This window comes from Helicoverpa armigera, chromosome 28, assembly GCF_030705265.1.
Source record: "Helicoverpa armigera isolate CAAS_96S chromosome 28, ASM3070526v1, whole genome shotgun sequence".
Taxonomy (NCBI): Eukaryota; Metazoa; Arthropoda; class Insecta; order Lepidoptera; family Noctuidae; genus Helicoverpa; species Helicoverpa armigera.
This window is the reverse complement of record NC_087147.1, coordinates 3,254,735-3,275,730: the sequence shown is the minus strand read 5'-3', so window position 1 is coordinate 3,275,730 and position 20,996 is coordinate 3,254,735. Positions and strand designations below refer to the sequence as shown.

The window sequence follows — 20,996 nt, the reverse complement described above, 5'->3', positions numbered from 1 at the left end:
GGAGTACTTCCTACGGGAAGCGAGTGGGATTTATAAAGTATAACCTTTTAGCTATAATTAGCAGTTAACAATAAACCGTTCTCAATTTTTATTCAAACATTTCTGCCAAAGTTTAAATACAATTATAGTAACTTTTAGACCCTTTTCCAAAAAAACTCTAATAACGTTTTGTAGTTGTAACCTGAAAGTTAGCGAAACTTTCATACCACTGAAAATTGTTCCCTTTATAGAAGTTGTAGCTAATATATTGTCGTCCATGCGTACATAAATAGGTATATATTTTCCTATTGATTAGGTACTGTAAAGGTTTTATATCAATATTTTTCCTTAGCCTTTATTGTCCCACTGCTGGGCAAAGGCCTCCCCATCTCATCTTCACACCTCTCGATCCTTAGAGTGCTCCCACCAGTCAGGGCTAAAGTGTCCAGAGCGTCGTTATATCAATATGTTTTAGTTTATTTTCTTTAGCCATGACAATAAATAAAGTTGTAGGTACTGGTGATAACATTGGTTAGTACTCTTTATTACTGCAACGGTGAAATTGAAAAAATCGGTTTAAATAAAAGTCAAAGTTAACCTCTACGCCCCTGTATGGAGTAAATAGTTCTCCCAAACGCGGGCGAAACCGCAAGAAACACCTAGTTAGTGAACAAAGGAACTTTTCTCTCCTTCCTACACCACATAGCGTGTTCAGAATATTTCGAAGTCACGTCCAAACGAACAACTTTGTCCTAAAACCCTTTCGTCCGATCCCGCGGTCCGGGATTCGAGTCCCGGGCCATTCATTTCAATCGTGAGGCATGAAATGAACTTGTGGGTAGATCAAAAGTTTTAGTCACACTTCACGAACTTTCTGTGGTGATAGTTTCAATTTGCTTTGATTTGGGGATTAGTGAGCGTTATTTTAGGTTATCTTTATATTATAATGGAGTTTGTCTGAATCGCTTTTATGGCCAAAACAGTTTAAACCATTAAGATAGAGTTAAAGAAATTCTGACTATAGTCTGTTTTTTAATCTCGTAGACTAAATTGACACTTGCAAAATGTCAAACTTTCTAATAATTTTGCTAGCTCTGTGGTGCAGTGTTGTACTTACGATACCGGTTCGTTGAATCGTAACTTTTTACAATAAGTCATCCTGAAATAATGGGCTTATCCTTGATGATTACGCATGGCTTTGCGTGGTCAGATATCCCTGGCAGTTTGTAGCACGTCGTACAGCCATGTGTACGTCCTTACTGTGGCATCGCAATTCATCCTTGCTAACATATTATACATTAGGCAGAATATTCATCACTACACCAAGAAAAGTGATGTCCACAGTATCAACACTAGGAACAAGCATAAACTGTGCGTACCCATTCACAGGCTTCACAAGGTACATGGAACATTTATGGGGCTTGGTATTCGATTTTATAATAAACTTCCCCAGTCGTTTTTAGAATTGCCTTTTGATAAATTTAAAGTGCAGGTCAAATCTATTCTGTCGAAGAAAGCTTATTATACAGTTAATGACTACATATACGATAAAAATAGTTGGTCCTCATGTTAAACACTGGACAGCTTCAAAAGTTATCATTATAAGTTGATGTGATTTATATTATTTTATACGTGACATTTTTTTTTTATTTATACTGACAAATTACCATCATCGTTCTGTTTTTACGATGAGTTGTTTCTTAATTTTGTAAATGGTCTACTAGCGACTGCGAATCTATTAGTATTAACTGTTTCCTTGTCGTGTAGCTGCAAGTCGTCATGCTCCCTTTGACGGTATTGCTTGCGGTAGCGTCGGTGGTCGGGTTGCCTCCCTCCCTCAAAAATGTGCGAGGGGGGCGATGGCTGATCCTCGCGTTATGCTCGTGAACGGGTGCTGCTTGTGGTACCAGGTCGTCTTGCTGACTACATATTTGTACACCCGTAATATACCTAATGTATATGACTTTTGGTTTGAACGGTAGTCCTAGTTCACCGTTTTCATTGTTTATGTTGTTATTTATTTAATTTTTTTCATAAAAACTGTTTGACATGTCGGTGGGTACGCCCTAAACCATATCTATCTTCACTGAATGGAGGCATTATATTTTTTATATTTTTCACTCTTTTTTCATTAAATTTCTTTTGTAACTGCTTGAGTAATAGGTATGGGTAAGGTGTGTACTAGCCAACATGATTAAGTATTTAAATTGATTTTATATACAAATTTATGTATACAATGTTGTATAGTGATATTTAAATATTTGTATACGGTTCTTCAAACCATACAGACAGAATTGTGTTGCTGGGGAGTTTGTTCCACCACTTCTTCTTCCCAGCAAAAACACATAGGAAGTGGTGAAGGGCGGGCGTTTTGGGGGCTGTCTTTTGTATTGACGTTCGAAAAGTGCTGATTTTCAGCCTACTTTGAATAAATGACTTTTGATTTTGATTGATTTTTGATTTTTGTACGTGAATTTTAAATATAAAACTTTGAATGAATATTAAATTCGTCTATTATAGATAAAAAGTTACAATTCAACGAACCGGTATCGTAAGTACAACACTGCACCACAGAGCTAGCAAAATTATTAGAAAGTTTGACATTTTGCAAGTGTCAATTTAGTCTACGAGATTAAAAAACAGACTATAGACATAGCTTCAGATACAAAGTTTGTACCTAATAGTTTTCATCGTAACTGAAATGAAACGATTTCACACAAAACGTACTGAAAGAGAAGACATTTAAATTAGCTGAACTTAAATATTCTAGAATTCATAAATCATACACATTTGAACAAAAACCCCGGAAAACCTGTTGCCCATTTAAGTTCTGAAAATATGGCAAAACACTGTTTTATTCCACTGCATCTAAAATTTCCCGTAATTCAGGTCATCATTGTACATTGTGTTATTACATACATATATTTACGAGCACATAAATAGTGACTGTCTATTCATTACATAGAGGACGGATAACAACCTGTTACGTTACGTACATTGTTGCTATTTTAATTATACGGATATCATGTTTATAGTACTCAGTTAAGTGTCAGTGGAATAGATTTTAATACGGATGTACGAAGTTTAATATCGTCATCATCTGTGGAACTCCTAGTCAAACTATGTAGGTATGTATGTTACTATTGGCAATATTTATAGTCTTACTGGATGAAAGTTGGTATAGTATTCGACAAACTTTTTGGCGGCTAGGAAAATTGCAGAAAACACGTAATGTACGGCGAAACTCGCTACATAGGAGTATGACAAAGAAACTTATCTGGTTAATACGAATTTGTATTTCTTCAATGGCACTTTGTTTGCAAAGTCTTTTTAAAAAACTTACCCACTCCCCGGATCATACTTCAAGAAATACCTTTCAGCACTTACCTGTAACAAAACAAAAATCAAATTAAATACAGACTTCCTAGCACAAATTGCTGTTTAATAAGTATTTTGTCCATTTAAATCAAACAATAGTTTCAGAAACCTGTGAACCCTTTCATAAGTCACACCACATTCATCCCAGAAATGGGTCACCACTCCATTCACGACCGCCACTGCTCACACTTCGAAAACGCCAAAACTACCGACACCGAATGACAAATCACCCGTACCTTCACAAAACTCCATTCACTCGCCATTGGTCATCCATCAATTGATACGCGTTCCAAATTCAAAACAAAAAGGTGCCACCGCCACCTAGCGGCAGGAAATTGCAACATCGATCCGTCACCGACACTCAATGGGTATGTGATGAATTGATGTGACGTCATTCAGGAAATGTTGGAGACTTGTGAGGTTGGCAGAACTGGTGGTATTGTTCGAAAGATGGTTTGAGCGATATATTGAAGTATTGATACTAGGGAATACTATGCTTTGATGCTGTAATCTCTAAATACCTGTGTATAACGACTATACCTACAAAGCTGACCACCCAAGTCCGATAAATCGGTGACCGTTTTCTTGTAGAAGAAAAATAGAGCACATTGTTAGCTATAGTGCACGCACACGTCGTACAAACTATTATGATATTCTGATATTCAGGGTTATTCGACTACCTGCCCAATCAAATTAGTATAGTATAGATAGCTTCAAAGCTTTAGTGCAGTTACTGATTTCCAACTCACAGTACAAAGTTACTCAAACGGTACAATCACATTATCTATTCTGTAAAGGAGTTTTCAGATCATGCGAGCTTAAGAAACCGGCTAAAAGGAAGGTCGAATTCTAGGGCTCAAAAGATGTAAGGGTATAAAGGTCATGAAATAAGTACTACTACTTTTTTAGGGTTCTGCCAACTGGGATTCTGCCAACGGTTTCAAAGAATAACTCTACAAATACAGACAAAAGTTACAAAATTTTGTCTCAGTGAAATATTTTTTAAATCGGACCAGTAGTTCCTGAACGTTCACACTAACAAACTTTACAAAAAAAAACTATAAGTAGATAGTGAAGATTATTTTTGATTTATAAATAGTTTGTAAAATAAGTTTGTACCTACATAGGTACTTTATATGTATATTGGCATAAAGATCAGTTCTCTATTCAACATATTGTTTCTATTTCCGTGTAAACGTACCCTAAGACTTCATTAACTAGATGAGAACAACATTTTAAAGGAATCTTTGTTCGCTCAAACATCTGAGTAACATACGCGATGAAATATTCGTACATTTTGTCTGATTTCATCTGAATATATCACTCAACATAATATTACTTTCAAAGGGATATCAAAGATATTGAATTTTATGAAGTTTTTATGGAATTGATATTTGCTAGAGAAAGGCTATATTGTTGATTAAAAAAGAACTATCGAGTTTAGATCTTTTACGAAATTTTAAATCTAGAAAATCTTATGTATGCAAAAGAGGTACTTTTAACCAATTTCCCAAAGAGGAGGAAGTTCCCAATGGTATTTTTTAAGTAGGAATTTTCCAGTTTCTTCCCAGAGAACAATATAACTTAAATGCAACACGTTTTAGCGTTTTAACAGATACAAACATACTTATTTGATATACTGACCACTTCACCTAAAAAAAAAACTTCGGCATGAAAACCTAATCACTTTATAAAGCACTTACCAGACTAATTAAAGGCCACAACATATAATTAAAAGCTTAAATCGCGCGTGTCGCGTAAATTATCCGCGGCACTCGCATTACCCGCCCGTCCGTCGGCGGAAACGCGTCCCCGCGCGACAAACGCATAAATACTCGCCCGTCTGAACACGCACTTAGGTTCCGTGCATAATGACGTCATGGTGTGTGGAGATTATTTACATATCTTAGATTAATGTTAAGTGCTTTTGAGGATTTTGGGGTATTTTATAATGGAGTTTCTTTGTTGTTATATTAATGCTATAAGCTTCCACCGCACTCCGTAGGAGCGACTATGCACACCAGGATTAAAAGAAGCTTCCTCAGTAAATGGACTATTAAACGTAAATGAAATATATCTTTTTACCAAGGGTTTCCTAAATATGTAACTGGATTGAGGAGGCCATGTAGGCAGTTGTTCCTCATAAAACACTGGTTGGTACTCAGCAGCATTCAGTTAGACTGGAAGACCCCATAGTTCAGAAAAGGTTATGCACATGAAGATCCACGATATCTAGGTATATGAAAACTGCGATCAATTTCTTCTAGCAAGCGAGATGTCTATCTTCTTCCACGACAAATCGAGAAAACATTGGTATAGTTGTCGGCACGGATATTGAGCCCTGACCTTCACCTGCGCAGAAGCGATTTCTTGGTTTCTTGCCTTATGTGTACATTGCGCAAAGCGATCCCCACTCTTCCGCCGAGAGCCCAATATCCGTGCCGGTAACTATACTTAGCTGAATCCGGCAAGACTGGCAGCCGACCCCAACACAGTTGGAAAAAAGGCTCGGGAGATGATGATGAAGTCGATAAATCATCAATAACACACCTAACCACTTAAACAATTTTCTACCAACACACACATAGTTTAATTTAAAAACATCCCCGCATCGCCAGTCATGATAGCGACCACAACAGCATTGAGGCGAATCAAACACAATCAGTAATTTCCATTAAAACACAGCGGACCGTGGTACTCAGTAATTTGACATGCCACAACACTGACCAGTGAGTTTTCGGACCGGTATGTTATGTTGTTTATTTATTTCTGTGTAGATGTTAGAAAATAGTTTTGAAGTCATTTTAGGATACATAAAACCATTTCGTCATAAATTGTACCTATTTCATTTTTTTTTTCACATATACTAGCATTCACCCGCGTGCCGAAGAAACTACTTAACGCAGCCGGTTAAAAGTAATCTATAACCTTGGTCAATAAATTGGCTTGTTTAACATCCAAAATATTTTTCAAATCGATTCAGTTTTTTTTTGAGATAAGCACTCTTTAGCTTTAGTAATATTCGTATAGACAAAGACTTCACAAATACAAATTGCTATAACTCTGCTACGAATCTACTAAAATCTCTCTCATCTCAATTAAAAGGTACCAAAAATATTTCTACACCAAATAATCTGTAAATATACCAGATGAGATGAGCGCTACATTAAGGCTATTCTCACACGATTAGCCATTAATTCTTCACGGCGTACATTTTTAATCCGAGCGCTGGAGATAATATAATAAATTCTAGTCGGAAACCACCCTTACGCGCACATGCTTAGCGAGATTTATTGCTGGGTAATCTGTTACAATGGTGCATGGAAATATTCTATATTTATGTTTATTAGTACTGGTTATTTTCTGTGGTTTCACTCACGTATACGTTAATAGATAAGACCGGGCAAAGAGTATCCCATGTCCTTTTCGTTACCATATGGTTCATATTTGCACTGCCCTTATAAAGCTGAAGAGTTTGTTTTTTTGAACAGCGTGTATCTCAGGAATTACTTAACTCATTAAAAAAATCAGTGTTAAATAGCCCATTGATTAAGAACTGCTATATGTATCTATCGGATAAGTGAAATAGCTCCCATGAAACGCGTGTATAACCATCGCTAAGCTAGTAAATTGACAAACCAAAAAATAATCAGAAAATATACTGCAAGAACAACCTCAGAAACAAAACACGAACAAATAATTAAATAATTCTTACGCAAATGACCATTCTCTAATACCTTAAGTTTTTGGAATAAAAACCAATTTTTCAGGTTGTGAATAGTTACTTAATTGCCCCTTACATCTTCTAAAATACTTCACTAATTGGCCTGCAAATATTCTTTACAATAAGAATTTTCTTTACTGAAAATAATACATACCCTACAATTGCTAAGAAATAACTTCAAACATACGACGACGTATAGAAATGAACAGAAACTTTGAAGAATTTTGGTTCGGTAAACGAATTAGTACTTGGAAAGACTCATTAAAATACATAGGACCGTATGTATATACTTGCTTATAATAATATGCCTAGCCTTTTCCCAAAGTATATTGGGGTCAATTTCTGCTCTTAAAGAGATGCAGCTGAGTACCAGTTTTACATCGACAGCGACTGCCTATCTGACCACCTCAACCTAGTTATTTTATTCTAATATTATATAGCTTGAGGCTAAGCTGTACAGTAATTTTTTCGAACGATCTTGTCTCAACAACAACAACTGGTCCGGTTTGAAAAAAATAAAAATAATGCCGTTCTTGCGTCAAGGAGCAACAAAACATCGAAACATACAACCTTCAACCTTTTTGATCAATCGCTAATATATTCAATGATTTCATTAACCTTTCTAATAAAAATATATCCAACACAACACTATTTTTGAACCTTTTTATTTACTTATTACATTATTTATTTTTACAACAATTAAAACTAAAAACTATTCTAGTAAAAAACTTAAATATCTAGCTTATAGCTTTTAGCGATAAGACCGCTCATTGTGTCACCGACTTCAAAATTTTCTTTTTTATTCTTGTTGATTTTTAATTGGTTTGCATAATAAAGAATATATCTATCTATCTAAATATCCTACCTCATCTACATATTTATAATAAAAACTTTTGAACCACTGACCTCATTCAACTCCCTTTTTCTTAGACCTATATTATTCGGTAGATTGCGCTAACTATCCCAAAAGAGTCCTTGGTGGCTCAAAGTGCCCCAAAGTGCTCAAAGAGTACGAAAAGTGGTATTGCGTGAGGTATCAAAGAGTCTGCAAAAACGTGCTCGGGGCGAAACGAGGCCCAAATGTTTTGCAAGCAGGGGCTTACACTCACCATGGTCTGGGAAAATTTCTGGACTTTTTTTTTGTTTAAAGGGCACCGAACCTATATTTAATAAAGGAATGTACCCCGACCTTTTTTGGTGCAGTTGACAGTCAGCTATCAACTGCACAAAAAACTCGATATCCCTGTAAGTACGATGCTCACTTTTTTCATTAAGAAAAAGTTTTGACAATCAAAGACAGTTTATTTATATAAAAGTTTTTTTTCTGGTATAAAATCAATAAATTAATTTTTTTTTTTTCCCATAACATCATTTTCAACGATATTACTTTCTACTAGGCCATACAGGAATATACCATAAAATACATTGACAAAATAATCACCGGAAGATCAAGCATATTTTAAACTACCAAAGGTAAGGTGCTTTAAGGAAAAATATTTAAATAAATATTTGCTAAATCATGATTAGATAAGCTCTTTTGCCTGGCCAAGTAAAGTTTTTGCTCAGTTAAACTACTTAAATACATTATTAAGTAATATATTATAGTTACTATGTTATAAATATAACTGAGTGAGTCACCTAGTTATTCTAGTTTTGTTATTTTCGTAAACAGAAGACCAGTTCGGTGATATATTTGTATTCTATTGGAATTTATTATTACACAAAATCACGCAATTATGTCGTACAAAAGACGATAAGTACTGTATAATACAGGAATCCCAAGTTTTTTCGTTGACTCGATGTACTTCGACAAACATTAACTTTCACTGTAAACTAATTGAGTCTCCGATACAATAGACTTTGGGACCCTATGTACATAGTTATACTAGCTTCCGCAGTCCGAATACACGCATCTGTCTAATAAGCCTACAGTCTTCCTCGATATAGGTAAGAGCTAAATATCTGGCACTGGCAGAAAGAAACAATTCAGCTTTATGATGTTAGTTAAGATTAACATAATCTTTGAAATGAACCCAATTTAAGTAAATAAAAAAGACTGTCCTACCAACAATTTCATAATTGTCACCCGAAACTCTTTTGATCTCAGAAGCGCTAAATCGCGGCCGCTCTCCATGTTTGCGAGGAGCCTCAACGAAACAGCTGAATGTGGAAGATTTTAGTTTGTTTAGTCAACAGCTGGATGAAGCGGTGATTTTAAAGCATTCAAGCCGCTGGAAGAGCGGAATACATGCTTGTGTAAACTCGCGCGTTTTTAAAGTCAGTTCAACTAGATTCTCCCACCTGTTTCACCCGCATCCCGTGGTAACCTCTGCACAAACCCGGATGAAAAGTAGCCTATAGCCTTCGTCAATAAATGGGCTATCTAACTGAAATAATTTTTCAAATTGTACCAGTAGTACTTGAGATTAACGCGGGATTAATTGGTTAATCAAAAAACACAATCATACATATAAGTTGCTTCACAATTTTAGGCATTTTAATTGACCCATACAAAATACTAATCACAAGAAAAAATACCCTTTCACCTAAATTCCGACACATACCAAACCAAAACACATAAATCTCTGATTTATTCGAAAACCTTCGAATAACCTAAGGCTAAGAATCTAAATCGCTTCGGAAATATTCCCATTAAAATTGCCGAAGTCAACAAAACAACTATACAAATATATAAAGCTGTACAATGTTGTGGACAACCCCCCAATAAATATTAAACAAATATAAATCAGAAACTCGGGTGGTAATTAGTTGTAAAACGTACTCAAATTCCTTCTATTGTGGGGTCCGAATAAATCACTCGTCGCTTCTAGTGGTGGGACACGACGACTAATTGGGTATTCGACTAATTTGAACTTCAAATAGTTTTTTCTTTTGTAGTTTATTTTTAGATTTTCAAGCTAAGTTTAGCTTTTTCTTTCTACTTGACAACAAGGCTGGGCAGATGATTTTCACAGTAGAAAAACTATAAAACTTCGACCTTCTTTTCTCCGCACGCGCAGGTACGAAAAGTCTAAATATTTTTTTGGAGTTGGTAAATAGGTAAATCGAAATTAGGTACAAGCATAATCGGCAAAATATTTTTTTTTTGCATAAATTGTTCGCAAATTCTACAAAACAAGACTCACATTCATTTAAAAGACTGAGGAAATGCCATATTTGATCTCATCAAAATATGCAACAAGATTTTCAAAAACTCGCTAAAATTTTTCACAATTCCTCTAAAACCTGACCTATTTACACAAGGACTATGCATGAAACTTGCAAAATGCTCATCTTTAACCATCACACGTCCACAAGTGGCTTCTACTAGCTGTAATGGCGATTTTTAGTGGGATTCCACTTGAAATTCTGTGGCAACACCAGATTACGAGCTTGAAGATAAGCGGGTGTACTTCATGTCATGTCTTGACTGAATAACAATTGACGTTTAGGAAGAAAAACACATCGTTATTGTTCTAGTTATTTCTGTTATTGTGGCTTTTGTTATTGTTGTGTGGTCTGGTAATTATAAGTGGCTACTGTTTGCGTCGGCAAAAATATTTATTTTGTTGTCTCCCTTAGAATTTCTCCGATGGAATATTTCAATGGAAACGATTATAGACATGTGTTTAAATGGCTTTGTTTATTGAAAAGGCTAGGCGTTTGATTGAATTACCATTCTAACCAGCTGACTGCATTGAAATTCGATGCGATATATATATATTTTTTTATTTATTACCATTTAAAATATACAACAAAAACATTTTTTTATTTTTATTTTAAGGGCTTTATGGCTAAGCGATAACGTCGCCCTGTAACATCAACTTAATCACTTACTAACTACAATCACAAAGTACTACTTACACAAACCTACTTATAAATTAACTATTTAACAAAAACATTAATACATAGCATTTATAAACTACAAAAGTTTGTAATTAATGCTACAACTTTGATTTGATAGCTCGCGTTATTCGAAAGACACGACTTTTATCAATCAATTCAATAAAGTAACACATTTTAAACCTTTTCTCTTCGTTTGTAAAAAATGCATATACCTACATATACAAAGTACAGCTGAAGAGTAAAGTGGCTTCATATCTCGGTCGACTTCACAACTCCCCCATAAGATCCGAGCAAGATAATTACACTACACGGCCTTTCAAAGAGAAGAGACGGCAAACTTTTTCCCTTCCTGTACTAAATAAGCTCGTTTTAGAATAGTTTCGAACTAAACGTCAGATGTACATTTCTTTCTAGATTGTAAACCATTTAATGTTTAGTAACCTTTTAAATAAAAAGCAGAGAAAGACGTAAACTTCTATATAAAAATTATTCCCTACATCCCTTATTCATCGCGCGTAAACGGCTGGGCCGATTAAGCTGAAAATTAGAGGGGAGGTACCTTAGGCCCGGGAGAAGGACTTAGGATAGTTTTTGTCACCATACGGCTACGGGGAGCAGTTATCTCGGAACGCGGATAAAACCACGGGCGGAAGCCAGTAATGAATAAAAATCATATGAATATCGATACATTTCGTTTATGAGTTTACTGCAACCAGACAGATTTGGTTGAAGCCTTTGTTTTATAATATGTAGTAATTACATAAATAAGGAAGTATCTCAAGGGGTCAATGTGTATCAAACATTTGGATTTCTCACCGGTGTTGTGTGAAAGTGGAACAGGAAAAAAATATAAAAAATCCGTCGGTTATGTGCAGTTGAAGTCAGGTTTTTGTTACTTTAATGGCAGATTCATAATTGCTTAAAAGTCTATTATATTGCTGCTTTCTAAAAAGGTAAATTTATAACAATAATCTTCCTAAAACGTGGATGGATGGATAGAGAGGAAGAGGATGACCAAAGAAACGATGGATGATTTGTGTGAATATTAATATGGCTAACAAGAATGTTAGGTACTTCTGAGATGACAACAGGTAGAAGACTATGACAGAAGAAAACAAGATGCGCCGACCACTAATAAAATTGGGATAAGGGCAGGATGGTGATGATGATGATGAACTGAATCCATGGCCGTTAATTCACTACCTCTTAAGGTAACGGTGTTTACAAACATTAAATTTGTTTTCAAAAAAAGTTAATAAACATACATAACAAAATCAAGAAGTTACTCGCCCCCAGTTTTGCATACAAATTGCGAAGTTAAATTTATTTTCGAACTTCCTCGTAAATAATGTTTTTATTAAGGAATTAAAATGGGGTACTCGTTGATAAGAAAAATTAGACATTGGTACATAATTGTGTTTCTTTTTATCAACATTGAAGTAAATTGAGGTTACTGTGGTTATAATTTATTTTTCTCTTAGGAGTAAATTTCTCGACTTAGTGACTTTATCATTGTACTCATGCTCTCCAAGTATCCATCCAATAATATGTAATTTTTCATTCAAAATTAAATAAAAACGTATTACGAAAATACTAGGTAAATACATTACGAAAAGACTAACCCCCTCAAAATATTCCATTAAAACTCCAACCAAAAAACAATTAGTCACTTTAGTCGACTATACAACTTTTTCCCATCCCTAGAGGGGAGAAAATTAAGTGCCTCAGGGGTAACAACTCAAAACAATTATTACGTAATGGGGGTAATATTAAATAATCGGATCGTTTGTTCCGACTAAAATATGTAGAAAACGGATATTTTGAGAAGAATGCGAAGCGGGTTAATTTATTATTCGGGTTCGGCGATTCATAATCGATTATGTGTTGTGGTTTATCTGTGTCAGTTTTTCAAAAGGGGTAAAAGTAAAAGGGGTTTATAATGTTAAGCAAATTCATTTTGTATGAGATAACGATGAATAAGTACATGCAAACCCCATATTAATTAAATCTCGACTTATTATTTAATTATTACCTCAAAAAAATCTACTCCAGCTTACTTAATTCTGCCTGCCGGGGCTGCGGGTTGTTCGAAAGAGATACCGCGGCTCTGGTACATAAAGGCCTACGACCCTCACCGCTGCTAACCCACAGCGTGAGGTGTCATTTGATGATTTTTGACGTCGTTAAAAAAAAACCTTACTTTCATCCTACGGCTTACACAAATGGAATACAAGTTTAGAAAAAAAATCGAGACGTTCTGTACACTGATAGGCTAGACTTCAGGCTATTTTTTATCCAGCTGCAAGAAGTAGTTCCTACGACAGCAAGGAGAACCGCCAGGAACAACCAGTATGCCCATTAAACCATTCCATCCCCTATCCTTAAAAAACTCCTTCCCCCATTCATCAGAACAACGAAAAAAAGGAGGTTTTAACTTTCCATTGTCAACCCTTTGTTGTCAAGTATTGGCGGGAAAATTAGCGAGTCGCACAAAATGGCGGCCGGCACGGTAATTCTGTTGTTCGCTTGATGAATTCTGATTATGAGCACGTAGTTACCATTCGTGGGGGAAATACTGAAAAGGTAGCAAAGTTTTTTCCGATTCTACGATAAAAGGTATAAGGTAAAGTTCTTAGTTTTGTCCTTTTAATATTTAACGGTAAGCAATGACTGTGGGAGTGACCATTTTAAAAGAAAAAAATAATAATACACGGCCTGATTGAGAGCCTCCTTCTTTTTGGTAAGTTGGTAAATACTGTTTTCAAAGGTGAACAAAGATATCTTTTAAAGTTATTTATCCCATTTGGGACGAAATACCTCAGCTCAAAATGAAACATTTATCAAGCAAAATCATTACCAAAATACATACCTAATAGCATTTACCGGTTTTGTGCAAACGTAATTTAATTTCGAGCCGAAATATTAATGAAACTAATTATCATAACTGCATCAGCTGTGACATTTAAGCGGCAGACATTTAAAAACGTCCACACGAATTTATTTTTCGCCAGTTGCTGATAGCCTATCAGGAACTTATCCGACAGACAAACTATAACCTTTGATTTAACAGGTCTTAATAAAATACATAGCATAAAAAACTAAAGAAAACGCGCTTTTTCTAACTTTTCTTAGCTAATCATGTATTGTCATCAGAACTCAGAGCGTGTGCGAAATTTCATCCTAATCGAAGACCGGTAAGTGGGTCAAATTAAGATTCCAAGATTTTCTTGCATACATAGTTACAAGTGAAGCTAATATATATAAGCTAATACATGTAATCAATATCGGGCAGAAGTTACAAACAGCCTTTATCTGGCAGATAGCATTAACTATCAGATAGCTAACGAACACTTTATCGGTAACCAGTGAAATGTCACAAAAAATGTACTGGTTATTTATTGAATGTACTTTCTGTAATTATTTTGACAAAACTGGTACAAGGTGAATTGTGTGCTGTCACTCAAAAGTTGAAAAGTGCCATTTGTTATTTTAATTTTACTTTTGTTATTGGCAAGCAATTTGTGATCATTGGTTTGGCACTACGTATTTTACATTTGCATTGAATCTCACGTAAGCTTTTATTTACATACAGATCTTCTAGTGGCAACTGAGATCATCTCGAAATTAAAAGAAAAAAAATCACGCGATATCTCAAAATATTACCCAAGCTATTTCTAGAACAAACTTAATGTAATTAACCTTCAAACAAATTCCAAACAGAATAACTAAACACTCTTAGAACAACCACAGTTTTCAACAACTGAAAATAACAACAAGAATTTCAAAGTCTTAAACCGCAACGCTTAAATTAGCACAAAAATAGCGTCTAAAGTCTAAACTCAACCGAGAAAGCTTGGTTTCCTCTCGAGAATTCGGCTTTATACCGGTTTCGGCCTGACGCCGGTTTCGGCCTCTTGTAGTTTCGGCCTCGGTCGACAATGGCGCAGTGTAAACGTCGCGGTTTCTGGCCACAAGTGGAAACGGATGTGTTCCTGGAATGTCGCTTGCAGTTTGCTGATGTTGTTGCTCAAAGCTTTTGTTAATGTTCCGTGTATGGAAACATTGGTGTAACGATTTTGGAACATTTGCAAAGGGATTCTAAATATCGTCTTATTGGCTGGATACATAAAAACTAGTATAAAGACAAACAGGAATGTTAAGAGGCACACTTCTTTTAGCGTCTAAAAAGGTTTCAGGTTCATATATCTATCAGCTGTTCATTTGCATTATACGGGTACAATATTCACATTAGCCTTGTACAAGTAACACGAAGTCTCTTTCTCTAGTAAGCAAAGCAAAAAACCCATAGAAAGAATATAAGAAACGGCTATAAGATGGTTCATCAAAAATACACTAAAATGTTTGGATATTAAAAACTTGGAAACCCTCATACGATTTCAAGCAAGAATCAGAAAATATGCACCAACCACAAGGAAGATTTACCATCCAATCATACCCAATGCATTCGCATTCTCCATTCCATTTTCAAATTAATTTCAACGGAGCAAAAACTAAACTACCCGTCAATACTGAAGGCCATAAATTCACGATCGGTTTAGGGACTGTATGACGTCACAATTGGTTGGCTCAGCAATACCGCCTGATTTATGGTCCAACTGCCATTGCTAGATAAAATACTATGCGAAATTGAGCTTTGTTTCTATTTAAACGGAATTTTTAACTTAACTGTTGTTATGGTAGACTAGATGATAAATTATGAATGTGATGTTGAGCTTTAAAGCTAAGGTGATATGGGTGAAAATCCTATAATACGACTAGTTGTCAGGATATTCAATTGACAGCCGGGTGGGTCCCGGCAATTTGGTGAAGATCAAGATGGGACTCACATCATCCTCCGAGCCTTTTCCCAAACTATGTTGGGGTCGGCTTCCAGTCTAAACGGATTCAGTTGAGTACCAGTGCTTTACAAGAAGCGACTGCCTATCTGACCTCCTCAACCCAGTTACCCGGGCAACCCGATACCCCTTGATTAGAACTAATACAGGTGATTAAAAATGTATGTCTATGAAATTACATCTAAATTGCTGTACCTCTAACGTTTAAAGTTATTCTTACGAAACGCACGTGATTGGAGGAAACAGCTAGTTCAAAACAATAACAGTGCGAAACATTCTAAAATTAGCAGTCATAAAAAAATGATACCGGGGAAACCCCAAAGTTACCAAACCAGATTTACTTTTAGAACTATTACGAAACATAGTTTCGTACATTGAACTTTATTCTTTGGTCAATAAAGTTTTTTTTAACCAGTGGTCTATAAGTCACGTTTCTTAAATAATCATATAGAAACAGGTTTTATAGCGATCTAAATATAGGCCTTTTGCTGTGGTCAGGATCCATGAGTCATCAGAGATATTCCGAAGTTCAAGTCCGATCAGAGTTAAACTAGACGAAGAGACTGTGGATACATCAGAAGAAAACAGTAATTGTTTGTTATGCCTCAAACAGGTCAAAAGAAAAGATGTAAGGATGTAAGGTACAATTGTTGAACCAGAGGCAGCCTACGGATAAAAGATCTACCAAAAAAAATAGTTGGGACATAGAAGACAATTATTGGCAATTTTAAACTTACTGATGTACATATATAGCACCAGTACTAGAGAGAACCCCATGGGAAAAATGATATAAGACGAGACCTGGGTCTCAGAAGAAGAGGACAGGTGGTTAGAATCACCTCGCTGTCTTTTTCAAAAAGTAGTTACTCATTGTGACTTTGGGTCTTCGCAACTCTTAAGCTCTAAGAACGCTAGTTTATCCACTGTTCGAATGGTAAGGTGTAAACCACAGTTATTTTACCAACATAGTGGACACACAGCTTAAACTTACACGTGCCATAAAATGCGTGTTAAAAACTCAAAATAACAAGGTCCAAAAGTCATGTTTTACCATTAACGTCACAAAATACCATGTGGAAAACCTGGACTTCAGAATAGCAAATACGTCATGAGTAAGCATTTTATATGAACTTCGATCAGTAGTAGCCAAAAATAGGCCTGTCATTATTGTGGTTTAGAAAACTACTTCCAAAACCAGTTTCGACCGTTTCCTCCAAAAAAACTCTATAAACATTTTTACCATGGGAAATACCACAACAAAACTTGAACTTCGTATCATGACAAGTTATACTTAAGAACTTGTTTTAGGTAATATAAAGTCCAAAACGTAAAATCATCAATGTATCAAACCGTAGCGTAATTATCGTATGTAAAAAACTTTCGATGTTGGCTGAGGGCAATGTACCCGTTTCGGCCTACGAAATCAGAGGTCCAAAGATCAGTTATGACTCGTCAGAGGTCCAAAGTGTGAAATTTGGAGTTTGAACAAAATCACGATGACTGGCAAAGCCATACCGTCTTACCACAAAAACTTTTAAACGTCAGTTTATGCCTTGTCTAAAAAAATGTCAAATTATGACGTTGACATATGGTTCATTTTGCAGCCAAAACTTTATTAGACAAGTGTAAAACAGGGTTTAAAGTTTTTGTAGTAAGGCCCGTAATGTTTATTTTTTAACTCGGTGAGGTGAAGGCCGATTAGGCAGTGTTTCTGAACTCAGGTGTCTATTAAGACAGATATTCTCAAAGTTTTTGGAGGGAATAAAAGTTGAGGCAAAAGTGGTTCTCAAGTTTTTTTTTACCAATATTTTTGAATATTTTACTCAATGAAACTCTGTAATGCCGGTTATAGAGTTTATGTTTTGTCTCTATCAACGTCAAATACTAGACAGGATTTTTTTTATTTAATAAAATATACTTTTTTTATTAAATAAAAAAAAATGTATCTATCCATGTTCCATTATAGTTATAGTATATAGGATTTATTTATATAGGAAACTGTCATCTACAAATGATAAAAATGAAATGCATACCTGCTTATTTACAAACTACGAAAAAAAAAAAAATACAAATAAATGTAAAAATATGCAACATTAGAGGGCGATGTATTAAGGCATTTAAAAACCAGGAAAAAACTACCATTAAACAAAGGTTCAAAATTCTGCACCGGACATACTCACAGACGAGTTTACATGCAGTTTTACGCGTTTCAGTGTATTTAACTTTATACATTCCCGTCGTTTCGGGAACTCGTGGCCATTCCAAAAAGTTTTGGAGCACTAACAATGTCCAAAACTAAATATGGTCTAGAAGTTTCCAACTTTGCAATGGTATTTAGAACTTTTTTTAAACGCATTGTTATTATTATAAACAGGCCTTTAAAAAAACATCTGTAAAAGAATGAAAAGAACAATATTTAAGTCAATTTCTTCATTAAACACTTAGCAATGTAAATTTTATATTTAATGTCGCATTAAGTAAATGTACGAACCGCTGCGTAAAAGTACTTTTTAATGAAATTAAGTATGCAGATTTCCAGAATCCTTTATTTAAATGTTAATTCCTCTGGATTGAAGCATTTTGCATTTCAATTTACGCTGTTCGCGAATCAAGTTTATCTGTAAATAAAATCAGTGTAAAATGTAAACAAGATGCGTCACATTTCTTCACGCAAAAATAAAAATAGGCTGAGAAAATCTGAATCCCACCCAAAACAAAAATGTGAAAGACTGCCAAGTCCGATAATATGGGAATGCTTCGCCTATAAAAGAAGTGAGATCTGAATAAGTACCAAGTTCCATACACATACCTCAGTTAAAAATAGTTACTTTTTAATGATGTTACTTGGCAAGTTTTCATACACCTTGTTATAAACCTACTAAACGCAATGAATCAAGTATTTAATTTTCTATTAAAACTTGCCAAGTAACATCATTAAAAAATAATTATTTTTAACTGAGGTATGTGTATGGAACTTGGTACTTATTCAGATCTCACTTCTTTTATAGGCGAAGCATTCCCATATTATCGGACTTGGCAGTCTTTCACATTTTTGTTTTGGGTGGGATTTCATTTATTTTTGTAAGGTTGTTTATTTTATTTTTTTCTTATGATGAAGTTAGTTAAGGAAATGTCTCATTTATACTATCTTTTAGATTTTTTAATATGCACTATGTTTCTTACAAAGAAATGAACTAGATTAACTATGACTAGATTTACCAACTGACTGACATGACATGTTATCATATATTATGTTCGTGGATCAAAGTTACACATTCGTTATTTTCGAAAGTGATTCACACTTGGCCGTTTTCAGATTTTTACTTTACTTTGACTAAATACAAACCTTTGTACCATTCGAAGATATATTATATAAATATAGATAAATTTAGTTCGTTTTAGTTCCTTAGGGGTATAAATTTACACCGGGTATAAAACACCTTCATTATTTTGAAACCGACTCACACTTGGCCATTTTCAGATTTTTCCCTTTACCTTGACATACAGACCTACCTCCATGCCAAATTTCAGGTCAATACGACCATTGGAAGTGGTCTAGGTTTTTGATGAGTGAGTCAGTGAATAAGTGAATAAGTGAATCAGTGTATAGTAAAAATAGCGATTTTCTGACGTCAATATCTCAAGACCTACAATAGGTATATTAATGAAATTTTGTATTTTAGATAAGTGAGGGGGTCTCAACAGATACTAGAAATTTGATATGCGTAAATAAAATAGATTTTGAGTTACAGGGGGGTCGAATTCGGCCCGAAATGGTTCGTGTAATATAACCCACGGCCGGTGTGTCGCCTTTTTTGCTCGAACTTGGCGGACACACTGCCGTGTGTCTAGATCACGATGACTATAACACTATGCGTAAACTAATCACAGAAACAAGAAATGAAGAAAAAAAACAACCGTAGAGAATAATAATAAAAAGTTTGAGAACTCGAATATATATCAACGGCGGAAACCAGTCCACTAATATTCGAATCACGAGACTGAGATCGACAGTCGGCCGGCAGCCACCATCACACACGGTACCGCGGAATGGATTTTACCGGTAAAGTCGTTATCGTCACCGGTGCGAGTTCCGGCATTGGCGCAGCCACCGCCAAGCTGTTTGCACAACATGGAGCTACACTCGCGATCGTAGGCAGAAACGAGGCGAGATTACACAGCGTAGGAAACCAGTGTGAAGCTGCCAAAGGAACACCGCCCCTATGTCTCCTCTACGACCTGACTGTCGACCAAAATTGTGAAGAACTCGTCGAAAAGACCCTACAAGCGTTCAAACAGATCGATGTTCTTGTCAACTGCGCTGGAAAAATAAGCGTTACTTCACTGTTTGATACCACAATGGAGAATTTTGATGATCTGGTTGCTATAAATCTTCGGGCACCTTACAAAATGACTCAACTGTGTACGCCACATTTAAGGAAGACTAAAGGGAATATTGTCAATGTCTTCGGAGCTCCTACGGCAGTCAAACCTGGATTCATGCACTTTGGCATGTGTAAAGATGCCATGCAGAGGTTCACGAAAGCAGGTGCTTGGGAGTTAGTCGTCGAGGGCATAAGAATGAATGCAGTGCGTCCAGGGTTGACAAGAACTAATATTTTGGGCAACTTAAACGTCCAGGAAACTGATATGGATCAAGCTTATGAGAAACTTGCCAAGACTGTGCCTAGCAATGTGATCATTGAGCCTGAAGAGGTAGCTAGAATGATTCTGTTTGCTGCAAGTGATATTGCCCCAAACATGACCGGTGCTAATTTAGTAGTTGATGGAGCTGCATCGGGCAACATATAGTGAGCGTGTGATAAAAATAAAATCAAACATGACAAAATTACCGTGACCCATAGTGTGATTTATGTTGAAAACAATTTAAATTTTGTCGCTGACAACGTAAATACCACTGGATTTCATTGGGAAATATAACAATAATATGGTAAGCCATATGTTATCACAATAAAACTCACTGGAGTAAAATCTCATATTTTGTAACTGATTTCGTTTTAATTGGAATCCACTGCAAACGTCCATTACCACACATGTTATTATTTCATGACATTGACACTAAAACAGCTGACTTTACACACTCAATTGTTTGGGAAGCCATCCATTCAAATTGAACTACAATTATTCAAAATAATGTACAATTAAATCAACTACACTCGACATACTTAAATAGCTACAATAAAAATAAACAT

General features: G+C 35.4%; 2 protein-coding genes across 5 annotated transcripts in view; one reads left to right on the top strand and one right to left on the bottom strand.

The window, feature by feature from the left end:
* Nucleotides 1–20,996, bottom strand: part of LOC110377678 (heterogeneous nuclear ribonucleoprotein L) — a 428,881-nt gene that overhangs the window by 117,343 nt on the left and 290,542 nt on the right. The gene's annotated exons all lie outside the window — the stretch shown is intronic.
* On the top strand, nucleotides 19,759–20,790 carry LOC135116613 (3-oxoacyl-[acyl-carrier-protein] reductase FabG-like). The gene has a single exon (XM_064042367.1). It carries the CDS (start codon nucleotides 19,834–19,836, stop codon nucleotides 20,593–20,595), a length of 762 nt encoding a protein of 253 aa, XP_063898437.1. The 5' UTR covers nucleotides 19,759–19,833; the 3' UTR covers nucleotides 20,596–20,790.

Coding starts and splice junctions, on each gene's coding strand:
- LOC135116613 (XM_064042367.1), top strand. CDS start 19,834: ATGGATTTTACCGGTAAAGTCGTTATCGTCACCGGTGCGAGTTCCGGC.